This window comes from Sciurus carolinensis, chromosome 9, assembly GCF_902686445.1.
Source record: "Sciurus carolinensis chromosome 9, mSciCar1.2, whole genome shotgun sequence".
NCBI classification, from domain to species: domain Eukaryota; kingdom Metazoa; phylum Chordata; class Mammalia; order Rodentia; family Sciuridae; genus Sciurus; species Sciurus carolinensis.
Window position 1 is genome coordinate 28715738 of NC_062221.1, and position 14577 is coordinate 28730314.

The 14577-nt window shown below is 40.1% G+C and overlaps 1 protein-coding gene and 1 non-coding gene across 5 annotated transcripts in view; one reads left to right on the forward strand and one right to left on the reverse strand.

Moving 5' to 3' along the window:
* Positions 1–14577, forward strand: part of Qrich1 (glutamine rich 1) — a 49179-nt gene that overhangs the window by 12744 nt on the left and 21858 nt on the right. For all 4 annotated transcript variants that reach the window (XM_047564065.1, XM_047564066.1, XM_047564068.1 and 1 more), the window contains one exon: positions 8088–9122. In XM_047564065.1, the coding sequence (XP_047420021.1) occupies positions 8088–9122 (1035 nt within the window). The remainder of the gene's footprint in view (positions 1–8087; positions 9123–14577) is intronic.
* Positions 14400–14472, reverse strand: Trnaa-ugc (transfer RNA alanine (anticodon UGC)). Its single transcript has one exon. It is a non-coding gene; the product is annotated as a tRNA-Ala (tRNA).

The window sequence follows — 14577 nt, forward strand, 5'->3', positions numbered from 1 at the left end:
CAGTCATTCCTCAGTATCCATGGGAGGTTATTCCTTGCAGATACCAAAATCTGTGGATTTTTAAGTCCCTTATCTAAAATAGTTAAGATTATCTAGGATCAGTAGTGTTTGCTTATAATCCCAGCTGTTTGGGAAGCCAAGGTAAGAGGATGGCAAGTTTGAGGCCAGTCTGGGAAATTTAATGATTTTCTGTCTCAAAATGTTAAAAAAAAAAAAAAAAAAAAAAAAAAATGCTGGGCATGGTGGCACATGCCTGTAATCTCAGTGGTTCTGGAGTCTGAGGCAGAAGAATCATGAGTTCAAAGTGAGCTTCTGCAACTTGGCAAGGCCCTAATTAACTTAATGAGACCCTGACTCTTAAGTAAAATAGAAAAAAGGGCTGGGGATGTGACTCAGTGGTAGAGTGCTAAATGATGTTTTGACTGGGAGTTTGAGGCAAGAGGATCACAAGTTCAAGGCTCGCCTCTGAAATTTAGTGAGACGCTCAACAATTTAGCAAGACCCTGTCTCAAAATAAAAAACAAAAAGATCTTGGGCTATCGATCAGGGGTAAAGTGCCCCAGGTTCAATCCCCAATACCATAAAAATAAGACTTTTTAGCCAAGCTTTCTTGGACAAATGGATAGTTAAGCCTAGTTTTTAAGTTTGTTTTCCATTTTCATAAAATTCAAAATGTAAGCCGGACATGATGGTGCACACCTATAATCCCAGTGACTCGGGAAGCTGAGGCAGGAGTATCACAAGTTCAAGACTAGCATCAGCAATTTAGCAAGGCCCCAAGCAACTTAGTGAGACCCTTTCTCAAAATAAAAAATAAAAAAACAAGGACTAGTGATGTGTCTCAGTGGTTAAGTGCCCCTGCCTGAATGCCTACCCCCTGAAGAAAAACCAGTGAGGCAAATAAGTGTATTTCAATTAATAACTGCCTTAAGCCAAATGGGATTTAATTTGTCTAATGGTAGGCTTTGCATATTTAATTTAAATGAATACTGTAAATTGAGTTTTCTAATATTGCTTATTTGAAAAGTTATTGAAAGTGTTAATAAATCCAAAGCTGGGGCTGGGTTTGTAGCTCAGTGGTAGAGTGCTTGCCTAGCTTGTAAATAAATGAGTAAAATAAAGGTCCATCAACAACCAAAAAAATTTAAAAATCAAAAAGAAATAAAACTACCAAAATAGTAAACCAGACAATATGAAGAAGAATATGACTAAACTCAGTCATGGAAAAAAGAAAAAATAGCTGGGCACAGTGGTGCAATGTCTATAATCCTAGCAACTCAGGAGGCTGAGGCAGGAGGATTGCAAGTTTAGCTTCAGCAGCTGAGTAAGACCCTGCCTCAGAATAAAATAAAATAAGGGCTAGGGATGTTCCTTGGTGATAGCATGCCCACTACCCCCCAAAAAATCCTTCTGAATGATTTCAGACTCAAATATAGGCATAGTGGGTGTTGGTTCATTAAGCCAAATGAAGCAAAAGGAAATTTTAAAAAGTATAATTTTTTAAACTAAAGCAAATGAAGCATAGAGATTAAGTTATATTCTGAAAGCTCACATTTGTACCCAAGTTTTTCTGACTTAACTGCTCTATTTTGTGGGCAAGGTGGGATTGGGGTGGGGGGTGATGGGGGGAGGCTGTGCTAGGAATCAAACCCAAGGCCTTGTTAGGCAAGCACTCCATCACTGAACCTCACCTCCAGCCCTCAAACCTGTGCTAGTATTTCCAAAATACAGAAAACGTATACAAACAAGAAAAAGGTAATCTAGTAGAGAAATGGGACAAAGGTTATAAGTAGACAGTTCATGGAAGAATATAAATGGTGCTAATAAACATATCAAAAACTCCATACTACCAGTGATTATGGAATGTAAAAATTTTAAATGAGTTATTTGAATCAGGGTGGGCACAATGGTATGACAGAATAAATTAGAAAAAAATTGTATAATTTTACTGCAAATGAATTTGACAGTACTGTCAAGTGTGAAGTATGTGTATACCTTTGGCCTTGAACTTATCTTCACAGATTTATATGTATATTCACTGTTGTATTGCTTACAGTAGCAATATTGGAAACAAATCTCTTCCAGAAAGAGAAATGGCACAAATTTAGTGTATTGACCTTTGTGGCCAGAAGAATGAGATGCATATTGATAGGGGAGGATGTTTAACAGATTGTTGTTTCAAAATCAGTCTGGGGGCTGGGGATATGGCTCAGAGGTGGAGCACTTGCCTAGCGTGCATGAGACCCTGGGTTCAATTCCAAGCACCTAAAAATCAGTTTGATTTCACCTTATTTTTTATTTTTTTTTATGGCATTGGGGATTGAACCTAGGGGTGCTGTACCACTGAGCTACATCCCCAGCCTTTTTTTATTTTGAGGTATAGTCTCACTGAATGGCCCAGGCTGGCTTTGAACTTGGGGTCATCTGACCTTAGCTTCCTTAATTGCTGAGATTACAGATGTGAATCACCATGGTTTTCAGAATGTAGAATGTAGCGGTCCTTGAACAGTAATAGTAAAACCCAATGGTAATTGAGCTGGAGAGTGGAATACTAATATCCCCTGCATTGCTGGGGATCTAACCCAGGACCTCATGTGTGGTAGGTAAGTGCTCTACCACTGAGCAGCACTCCCAGCCAAGAACTCTCATTTAAATGTGTACAGTACTGGGGAAGTGCCAACTTCTTTGTTACTGCTAGGTCTTTGTGAGCTAGGTGGAGGTTCAATTGGAACTTGGCTTTCCATAAGAAGTAAATGTGCCATTCCCCTGATGGTGAATGCCAGGGTTTGGTTTCCCTTAGCACCCATAAATTGCTTGTTTCTCCTCTGCCCTTCCACAGGGTAGGAACTGACCTTTCATATAAGGCTGATTGGTCAGTCTAGCCTTGCTGGGGTTTACTAAATGAAGAATATTTTGGAAGAAAGGGACTTCTCAGTACTTGTTCCTTTTGTTGCTAGAAGCAGAGATATGAAGACTTTAGTGTTTCTTTCACTCCTTGTCATTTGTCATCCCCGCTTTTATCTCTCTTTTTTTTTTTAAGACATACAGTGTCACAGATGCATTTGGAATCTGTAGTACCCTCTGTGAATACTCCCCTTCCCCTGGGTAAATATTATTTTGAAGTTTTGAACTTAGTGTGATCCTTTCTTTATCCATTCAATTTTTAGTTATAAATATAAGATGATCTCAAAGACCACTATACCTCTCCCAAGTTTACTACTCAAAAACCATTGACTAAAGAACAGAAAGAAGCTAATTCAAAGGATTTATGAGAAAGCCAGAGAATAAACATTGAAGGCTATCAAGCCAGGAACTGGATTCGGGCCACATCACTAGCCTGCTCTGGTAGAGACCTTCAGCCTCACCTTTGGGCACAGGTCTTCACACTACCAGTCTTTACTGGGACTTAGGTCATCCTGCTGCATTTTGCCACATTCTTTCACTTTCACCAGCAAATACAGGCTTTGGTTCCTGCTGCCTCATGTTGCTCCCTTCTGAGTCTACGTTTCATGCTGTGTTTCTAATTTCGGAAGTCTTGGTCACATGCCTACATTCCAGCTGTGGGAGAGGTTGGGAAGGTGATTTTGGCCCCTGCCTTGAGGAGGCAATTCTCATAATATATGGTGTGTTGTGCAAACATAAGGTTTGTAGCCAAAAGTAGGACTTAAATCAGCTACTTTCTTATTGGCACTTTGGGAGTTCATTGGACTCCTGATCATCATCACTTAGGATTGCTGGACCATTTATTGTTGTCTTTTCTGACCCTTTATGTCCTTTTACTCTCATTTAAATCTCTTCCCTAACCACTGTTTTATGTTCATTTGGTAAATAATGGGAAGTTTGATAAATGTTTAATATTTTGGTAAAGACCACCTTTAGAAGAGCATTATGTGAACAGTAAAATTCTACCAAGATCCCTAAGATTTTGCTGAGCAATCGTTAAAAGTTACACATGGGTGTGGAGCACAGGTGCTGTGATTCTGCACTTTGTGGGGCTCTCTTCTGGTACACTGAGCACTATTCATAGTGGTCCTTCCTCAGTGGATCTTAAGACATGAAATGTGAGCTCTGTTTCATTCCAAATTTTTTGGTAGTCCCCTACCTTTTTTTTTCTTTCTTGGCTTGAACCTAGGTCCTTAATCAGGCTAATAAGCACTTGTTCTACTAATGAGCTATATTTCAACCTAGTGGCCTTTTGTTTGTGGTACAGGGGTTGACATTAATTCTAAAAATTAGCATTAATATTTTATTACAAATCATTTCAATTTGTAATTAATACAATACTATTAGTGAGTTCTTTTAGTTTGTTGTACAAATCTTTCAAATCTGGTATGTGTCTTTGCAATTGTAATTTGACTAATCACATTTTGAGTGATTGCTGACTACATGTAATTAATGGACACTGGACCAGTGTAGCTTTAGAGAGATATGAACTATGAATGTAATTTATTGTCTTTCTTTTCTTTTTCTTCATGGACGTCTCACCAAGTTGCTTAAGCTGCTGGGATTACAGGTGTGCACCATTGTGCAAGACCAGTAATTTGTTCAATTACTCTTTAGGAGATGGAATTTAGAAATCCAACATACTGATCTGGCTTATTTTCCTTTAAATAAAATCTCAATTTTATACTTAAAATAGCCAGGACAAAACAAAATGTTATTGGGACTGGGAGTTATAGCTAACTAGTAGAGGGTGTACTTATTCTTAAGACCTTAAGACCCTGCACAAAAAATCAACTCAAAATAACTCAAAGACCTAGGAATGAGACCAAAAACTATGCAGCTCCTAGAAGAAAACTCAGGGTCAACACTCCAGCATGTAGTCATAAACAGTGGCTTTCTCAGTAGGACCCCTGGAGCTCAGGAGCTTCTGCACAGCAAAGGAAACAAGAATGTGAGGGCTGAGGATGTAGATCAGTGGTAGACAACTTGCCTACCAAGTATGCAGGATCCAGTGTTCAATCCCCAGTACCCCAAAAAAAGAAAAAAAAAGAAAAAAAAAAAAAAAAGAATGTAAAGAGAGAACATATAGAATGGGATAAAAAATTTTCAAAGGATTAATATCTAGAATATGTAAAGAACTCAAAAAACTTTAAATAAAAAAAAAAAAACCCAGTTAATAAATGGGCAGATGAATTAAACAGACACTTCTCAAAAGAAGACATACATGTGACCAATGTATTTCTGATAAATGCCTGGGTGATGCTGATGATGTTGGCCTGCGTAATATTTTGAGAAATGTAAAGAAATGTTACTTTACTCGTGGAGAGAAATAAGGAAGAAAATCTATTTTTTTAGCATCTAACTAAATATCATTAAATATTATTCTCACAACAACTCTGTAGGAAAATGGATGTCTCACCAAGTTGCTTAAGCTGCTGGAATTACAGGTGTGCACCATTGTGCAAGGCCAGTAATTTGTTCAATTACTCTTTAGGAGATAGAAACTTCCCTTTCTATATACATGAAAGAGAGAAGCTTAAAGTTAGGCAAGTTACTAATGGATTTGAAGCCAAGAAAGTTAAATATCAGTTCAAGTCTGTGATCTCGGTACTTGAACTCCTTACACAACTTGATTACTTATCTTTTTTTTTTTTTTTTTAAATTGAGAAACATTATCACTGAAATATAATTCACCCATTTAAAGTATACAGTTTAGGCGCTGGTAGTGATAGCTCAGTGGAACAGTGCATACTAGCATGTGTAAGGCCCTGGGTTTGATCCCTGGCACCAAATAAATGAATAAGTAAATAAAGTGTACAGGACTGGGTTATAGCTCAGTGGTAGAGCACTCGCCTAGTAAGTGCTAGGCCCTGGGTTCAATTCCAGGTACTGCAAAAAAAATAAAAAGCAGTATATAGTTCAGTGGGTTTTTGTATGTTCAATGATTTTTTTATAACTCTCAGTTTTATAATATTTTCATCACCCCATTAAAAAAAAAATCTCATTTCCATTAGTCATACTCCATGTTTTCCCCAACCCGTACTCTCCTTTGCCCCTATGTGTAACAGATTTTGCTTTCTGTTTCTATAGAAAGTAGACCTATTTTGATCATTTCATACAAATAGAATCATACGACATGTGGTCTTCTGTGACAAACTTCATTAGCTTAATATTTTGGATTTCTACCTTTTGTCTTATAAATAATGCTGCAGTGAACATTTATGTACATATTTTTATGGATATATGTTTTCATTACCCTTGGATAGATACCTGGGAGTGTGTTTGCTGGGTCATATGATTTGTTTATCATGTTTGTTATATAGAAAACATAGGAAAATCAGACCATGTTACAGAGTGGCTGTGTCAATTTTATATATACTATGTAAGCATTCGATTTCTCCGCATCTTCAGCAACACTTATAGATTTTTTTTTTTTTTTTTTTTGAGAGACTGTGTCTGGATATTTTACCCAGGCTGGCTGGATATTCTGCCTCAGCCTCTTGAGTGGCTTGGACTACAGGCATGTATGGCACTGTTCCCAGCTTATCTTTTTGTGTGTGTGGTGCTGGGGATTGAACCCAGGGCCTTGTTCATGTGAGGCAAGCACTCTACCAATTGAGCTATATCCCCCAAGCCCTTACCTTTTTTATTGTAGCCATCCGAATGGGTATCATTGTGGTTTTGATTTGCATTTCCTTGATAACTAGTTCTGTTGAACAAAAAATTTTATGTACTTGTTGGCCATTTGTATATGGGTTTTGTTTTTGGTTCTGGATATTTAACCCAGAGGCACTTTACCACCCTTTTACCTTTTTGTTTTTTATTTTGAGACAGGGGCTCACTAAGTTGTTTAGGACCTCACTAAGTTGCTGAGGCTGGCCTTGAACTTGCAATCCTCCTGTCTCAGCTTCCTGAGCTGCTAAGTTTACAGGTGTGCCACCACACCTGGCTGAATATTTTTTGGAAGAAACATCTGTTCATATTCTTTTCCATGTTTTTGTTCGTGATATGAGGAAGAGGTCCATTCTTTTGCACATGGATATCCAGTTTTCCCAGCATCAGCCTTGCTTATCTTGTGTCATGTATATCTTTCTGTTAATAGATTGATTTATACCCTCATCTGCTTCCTTAATATTTGCCTTTTTTTTCCCCCTTGTTTTCTGTCTTCCTAATTAGTTAGTGAAAAAGGTTTTCTTTTTATTGCATAGTATGTATAACTAGCATCTTTTCCTGCTACTTTTTATGCTTAAGTAACAGTAAAAAGATTCAGGCTACATTGTTACCAGAAATGTTTTTCCAGCATGTAGTAATCTTGTTCAGACTAAATTATCTAGATTCTGTGGTACTTTTTTTTAGTGACTTCTTCATTAGCAAAAGTATCTTAAGTAGTCTAAAGACTCATGTAACAGTACTTGAATATTTTCTTTAATATTTTGTTTTAGTTGTAGGTGGACACAATACCTGTATTTTATTTTTTATGTGGTGCTGAGGATCGAAGTCAGGGCCTCACGCATGCTAGGCGAGCGCTATACCCCTGAGCCACAACCCCAGCCCAGTGTTTGAATATTAAGCAGCAAATTTGGAAATTATTCCAGAGAAGACTGCAAGAACTTTGTCCTGCTATATTTTCTACTTGTTCATAGTGGAAAATATATTTGACCCTGAGTTGAGCAATTGGGAATTGAATGCCTCTGGGTTGTGTTTGTTTTTCTGGCCTCATAGAAAAAGAGACCCCAATCTTTTTGTCACTCACTCCATAGATAAAATATTTCTTGAACATACATCTAAGTATATATTTATAAATTATTTGCTCATACCACTGTATTGATATACAAAAAGCAAAGGGGTTGCATTTTTAAAGAAGATTAAAAAAATGAGCAAAAATTCTGATTTTTTTTTTTTTTTTTTAATATCCCAATTAACTGTCTTGCTTGCTCTCTGAGGTGGATATCGATCACTGAATGCAATGTGATGCTGAAGAATGTTTTTGGGGATTGTGGCCTTCTTAGAAGCTTTTGTCTATCCACCCCCAACCCACTGGCTTTCTTCACATTACACAGGGCCCTTGCCTGAGATTTCGTTTCCCTGGGGGCTGGATTCTCAATACTGCCTGGCTTACTCACTGGTGAATCTTGTCGCTGCAGGTACAGGTGCAGGTACAGCAGTCTCCGCAGCAGGTCTCGGCTCAGCAGCTCTCTCCGCAGCTCACCGTTCACCAGCCTGCCGAGCAACCCATCCAGGTCCAGGTGCAGATCCAGGGCCAGGCACCACAGTCAGCAGCCCCCTCCATCCAGACCCCGTCTCTGCAAAGCCCCAGCCCCTCGCAGCTGCAAGCAGCCCAGATCCAGGTGCAGCACGTGCAGGCGGCCCAGCAGATCCAGGCTGCAGAAATCCCGGAGGAGCACATCCCACATCAGCAAATCCAGGCTCAGCTGGTGGCTGGCCAGTCTCTTGCTGGGGGTCAGCAGATCCAAATCCAGACCGTGGGTGCCCTTTCCCCACCACCATCCCAGCAGGGCTCACCCCGGGAAGGGGAGCGGCGGGTTGGCACGGCCAGTGTCCTCCAGCCAGTGAAGAAACGCAAAGTGGACATGCCCATCACTGTGTCCTACGCCATCTCAGGGCAGCCGGTGGCCACCGTGCTGGCCATTCCACAGGGCCAGCAGCAGAGTTATGTGTCTTTGAGGCCAGACTTACTGACAGTAGACAGTGCCCACCTGTACAGTGCCACTGGGACCATTACTAGCCCTACAGGAGAAACTTGGACCATCCCTGTTTATTCTGCCCAGCCCCGGGGGGACCCTCAGCAGCAGAGCATTACCCACATTGCCATTCCCCAGGAAGCCTACAACGCAGTTCACGTCAGTGGCTCACCCACAGCCCTGGCAGCTGTAAAGCTGGAGGATGACAAGGAGAAGATGGTGGGCACCACGTCTGTAGTGAAAAACTCCCATGAAGAGGTAGTGCAGACCCTTGCAAACTCTCTCTTTCCAGCACAGTTCATGAATGGCAACATCCACATTCCAGTGGCTGTGCAGGCTGTGGCAGGCACATACCAGAATACGGCTCAGACTGTCCATATATGGGACCCCCAGCAGCAGCCGCAGCAACAAACTCCCCAAGAACAGACGCCACCACCACCACAGCAACAGCAGCAGCAGCTCCAGGTTACTTGTTCAGTAAGTGAGACTTATCGTTAGAGCATATGCTTCCTCAGAGATCTGTAAAACACAGAACTTGCCTCCAGTGTTAGGCTTGTTTTCTGCCAAGATGTTAGTCTTATAGTGATAAGAGTACCCAGCATTTTGAAGAAGGATGGGAAGCAGCTAATGAGACTATACTACAGATTGTACCTAGTATCTACCTGGAGGTTCAAAATGACCAGTAACTACTTTGTAGACTTAAAGGTTTGAGGGTTGAATGCCTGGAACACTTCTTTTGTATTCTCTTAAGAAGAGTAAACTTAAAGGTAGGGATAAATAGGACACCACAAAAGTTGTTTGCCTCCCATACGCTACTTCTTTGGATTACAAGTGAACGACTCAGGTGGAAACCTTATAGTTTAGCATATAACTTGTAAACTCATCATGATGGAAAGGCTATGAGCTTTCTCTAATTGTCTTTAGACACAGTGTAGGTAAGTTAGAAGACCAAAATTACCTCCTAATGACCCTGTCAAAAGTTAGCTCTTTGGGCTGGAGTTGTGGCACAGTGGTAGAGCATTTGCCTGGTATGTGTGAGGCCCTGGGTTCAGTCCTCAGCACTGCTTATAAATAAATAAATAAAAATCGATTGACAACTAAAAATTATTAATTTTTTTAAAAAAAGCACCTTTGGGAGCCTTGAATAAGTTGCCTGTAGAGTGGCACCTCACAAGCATGTTTTTGTCTTCCTTGAAAATAGTCAAGATAAGCCTTGATTAATTGGATTTTCTGACATGGCAACTATGTTGAAAACTAACCACCCCCACCCAATTCCCCCAGTTCTGGTGTTTGAACTTGGAGTGCTTTACCACTGAGCTACATCTCCAGACTTTTTATTTCTATATTTTATTTCTTTATTTTATTTGTTTATTTTTATAGTACTGAGGCTTAAACCTTTGAATCTAGGGGTTCTCTACCACTGAGCTGCAACCTCAGTCCTTTTTATTTTTATTTTTTTAAAGACAGGGTCTTGCTAAGTTGCCCAGGCTGGCCTCAAATTTGCAATCCTCTTGCTTCAGCTTCTTGAGTTGCTGGGATTACAGCTGTACACCCCCATGTCCAGCTTTTATTTCAGAATTTTTGATTTCCAGGAAATTTCTCAAAATAGTACTGTTGAAATTTCAACTTTAAAATTACGGGTTCTTTTATTTTTTCTAATTATTAATCTTAAGGATAACTCAGTGATGTGAATAGATTAATCTGTTTAGGCTATTAGTAAGCTTTCTAGACCCTTGTTTAGCAGACCTGTAGAATATCATACAGAACCCTCTGGTCTTATGGGACTGCTGAAAGTAGTGTGCCTACTTTCAGAAGCTTCTGGGAATGCATGTGAAGGAGCTAGCCCAAACAAGTTAGATGAAGGACTGCACTCAGAAACTCAGGCCACAAATAACTAAGCAAACTAAGCAACTAATTAAGTGAAGGTTGACTGGTTTGTTTCATGGAGAAAACAGTGTATCATCTTAGGTGACTTATTAAACTTCTGGCTCTCAGGCCTAGAAGCGAATGAGATGGTCCTTTTTTTTTTTTTTTTTTTTTTAAGTTGTAGATGGACATAACACCTTTATTTTATTTATTTATTTATTTTATGTGGTGCTGAAGATCAAACCCAGTGCTTCACACATGCTAGGCAAGCACTCTACCACTGAACAACAACCCCAACCCGAGATGATCCTTGTTTAAAATAGCTTACAGTCCACTTGCGAGAATAAGAAGTTCGTTTGCAAGCTGGGAGCACTGGTGCATGCTTTTAATTCCAGCTACTCAGAGACTAAGGCAGAATGATCAAAAGTTAAGGGTCAGACAGGCAATTTATTGAGATCTTGTCTCAAAGTAAAATTTGAGGAAAAAAAGGGATGTTGATGTAGCTTAGTGGGAGAGTGCTTGAGTGTGCTTGCCTAGTATGCATGAGGCCCTGGGTTTGATCCCTAGTACTGTTAAAAAAAGGGGGGGGTGGGGCACGGATTTATGATTTCTGTTATTTTGATTTTGTTTTCTTTTTTTTTTTTTTGGGTGCTGGGGATCGAACCCATGGCCTTGTGCTTACAAGGCAAGCACTCTACCGACTGAGCTATCTCCCCAGCCCCTTGTTTTCTTTTTTTTGGAGGGGCAGGGGTGCCAGGGATTGAACTCACGGGCACTCGACCACTAAGCCACATCCCCGTTGCTTAGTGCCTTGCTTTTGCTGAGGCTGGCTTTGTTCTTTTGAGCTTCCTGCCTCGGCCATGGAGCCACTAAGATTACAGGCATGCATTTAGCCTTTTGATTTATTTTTAAGGCAGCATAATTAAGAATGACATAACATGATACGTACACACTGGGAATTCAGAAATTCTAGGTTGAAAACAGAGCTACTCAGGAGGCTTAAACAGGATGATCACAAGTTTAAAAGCCAGACTCAGGAATTTAGGGAGACCTTGTTTGAAAATAAAAAGGCTAGAGGTGTAGCTTAGCAGTAGAAACTGCTCCCCCACCCAATTCAATACCCAGTACCACCACCACCACCAACAAAAAAGTAAACAGTGGTATCTGGAAAATAATTTACAGCTTAGATGAATAGAAAAATGGAACATAATAAATACAGAGATGAACCAAAAGGACATTGCTTAAGGCAACATGAGAGGGAAACAGTGGGAGAGGAGTTAGTATAGAGAATGGGGAGTGATGTCTTTCCAAAGTGAAGAGTTGAACTAGATCTGATCTGATCTGTGGTAGGAAATATGAAGTTTCTCGATAGTGACGAGAACAATCAAGCAGAGGTATGTACAGTTAATTGCATGTAGGAGAGACCATCCAGGAGATTTGTAATGGGGCTCTGCTCAGTTTGTGTTCACAAAGGTAGAGCACATTAGGCCTTCCCTCAGCTCTCTTTGGTTCGATGGTTCAATTGCAGGTGAGGCTTTCTTTGTAGGTTATTCTCTGTAATTTATCTGCCTAGGCCCTCCTGTATGAGAAGCTCTTTTCTGGAGCTTAGTGTACCCATGTTCTTCAGAGTCTTTCTCTTTTGGCAGAGTCTTTTAGGGAATTATGTGAAGTTTTATTATCAAAAAAAAAAAAAAAAGAAAAGAAAAATTGAGAATACCCATCACAAATGAAAGGTGAGTTTGTTTGTGTATATCACAAATAAACCTCTGCTTTCCTCACCAGGATTTGGGCTGTGTTGGGGAATAAAGATGAACAACACAGGCTCTTTTACCCTAGGATCATTTAGAATCCAAGGAGACAGTTGTGCTGGAATAAGAGTTAAACCTTAAGGAGAACTGGTAAAACAAGTGTCCTTTCTCTGCTGCCATGGATTGAGGAGGGCAATACCTTTTATGAAATCTTTCATATTTTCTGTCCTTAAAACCAGATTTATGGTAAAACTTCCTTTTGCTTCCTTTTGATCTCATATCCACTTCTATCTGTTGCCCCATTTCTCTGCTTTACCTTTTTTCTCAAGAATTCTCAAAAGTATTATGTGCACAAAAGAGCTCTACTTGCTTTCCAGCACTTTTTTTTTTTTTTTTTCTTTTTTCAAAATGGAGCATCACTAATGCCCAGACTGGCCTTACATCTTGGATGTAAATAGACCTTCTGCCTCAGCTTCTCCATTGTTAAGCCACTGTGCTCAGCTTTAGTTTTCTTTTTGACTCCTGTCTGAAACTGTTCTTGTCTGGGTGAGCAGTGACCTCCCTGTGGCCAGATCTAATGGGCCCATTTGTCTTTTTCTCTTTCTCTGCCCACCCCACTATCTTGCTTTGATCTTGGGTGTTGAACCCAGGGGCATTTTACCAGCCTTACCCCTTTTTATTCATTTACTTTTATTTTGACAGGGCGTTTCTAAGCTTCTGAGGCTGGTCTTGAACTTGTGATCCTCCTGCGTCAGCCTCCCAAGTTGCTGGGATTGCAGGTGTGCACCACTGTACCTGACTTCCTGTTTGTTTTCATTTCACACTACTCAACAGACCATATTTGCCTTGTTGATTCTGTGTTATTTCAAATTCCTAGTTTTCTTCTGCCAAGCTGATTCTTCTTCCTTCACAGCAGTCTTGCTTATTTTGTCTTTTCTGTCTGAATTGTACATGTTGATGTTTCTTAGGGCCCCATTTCTCCCTAAGGGATTTCTGTCTTGCCATGGTTTTTAACCTCTAGATGATTCTCACTGCTGCTGAAAATGGTAATCTCTGGTAATTGCTTTTTGTCAGGCACTGTTCTCCATGTTCTAGATATATTAATTCATTTAATTTTCATGTACCTTTTAATGTTTTAATTCCTTCATTTTTACAGATTAGGAAACTAAGGCACTTAGAACTCATTAGTAAGTAGCAGAATTGGGATTTAGCCCTGGACCAAGCTGTCTCTGGAGCCTGTGTCTTAACCTCTATGTTGCATTGACAAACAGATCTAAATCTCTAGACCATGTCTTCCCCCTTAGGATCCTTTCCAAACATTGAACTACCTGCATACCATTTACTTAACAGCAAGAATAATCTTTTCTTTTCTTCCCTCCCCTCCCCTTTTGTCCCCTCTCCTCTCCCTTTGCTGGATATCATACCCAGGGCCTCATGCTTCAGTTCTACCACTGAGCTTTAGCCCCAGCCCTAAGAATAATCTTAAAATGTAAAATTATGTCACTTCCCACATTAAAATGCCCCAAGACTTCCATTATGTGTAAGAAAATCTATGTGCCACAGTGTAAAAGACCCTAGTTTTCCTTTTTCTTTCTTCCTGTGTGTGTGTGTGTGTGTGTGTGTGTGTGTTATAGGTATTTAACCCCCAAGAGGTTCTGCCAGAGTTACACCTCCAGCTCTATTTTATTTTGAGACAGAGTCTCACCAAGTTGCCAGGCTGACCTTGAACTTATGAACCTTCTGCCCTATACTCCCAAGTTACTGGGATTATAGATGTGCACACCTGGTTCTGTATTCATACTTATCAACCTGGGTTGTATTAGTGCTGTCCCCAGCCTTCAAGTAGATATTTGGACACATTTGAAAGAACTTTGGATTGTCAAGATGCTTGGAAGCCAGGCACATGCTACATGTCTGTCATCCAAGCTAATTGGGAGATTGAGGAAGTAGGATTGCAAGTTTGAAGACAACTTAAAGAGACCCTGTCTCAAAATTAAAACTAAAAAGTTCAGGGATGTAGTACAGTAGGAGAGCACCCCTGGGTTTAATCCTTGGTGCAGGGATTTGGGGGGGTGGGGCGGATGGTAAAAATGATTTTTGGGAATGTTACTGACTTTTTTTTTTTTTTTTTTTTTTTTTTTGATGGAACTGGGGATTGAACCCAGGACCTTGTGCTTGCAAGGCAAACACTCTACCAACTGAGCTATCTCCCCAGCCGCCTGTTACTGACATTTTAGTGGTAGAAACATATAGTAAATAGGTCTTCTATAAAGCCAGTGGAGAAGCACTGCCCCACATGCTCTTGTACCTGTTTACTT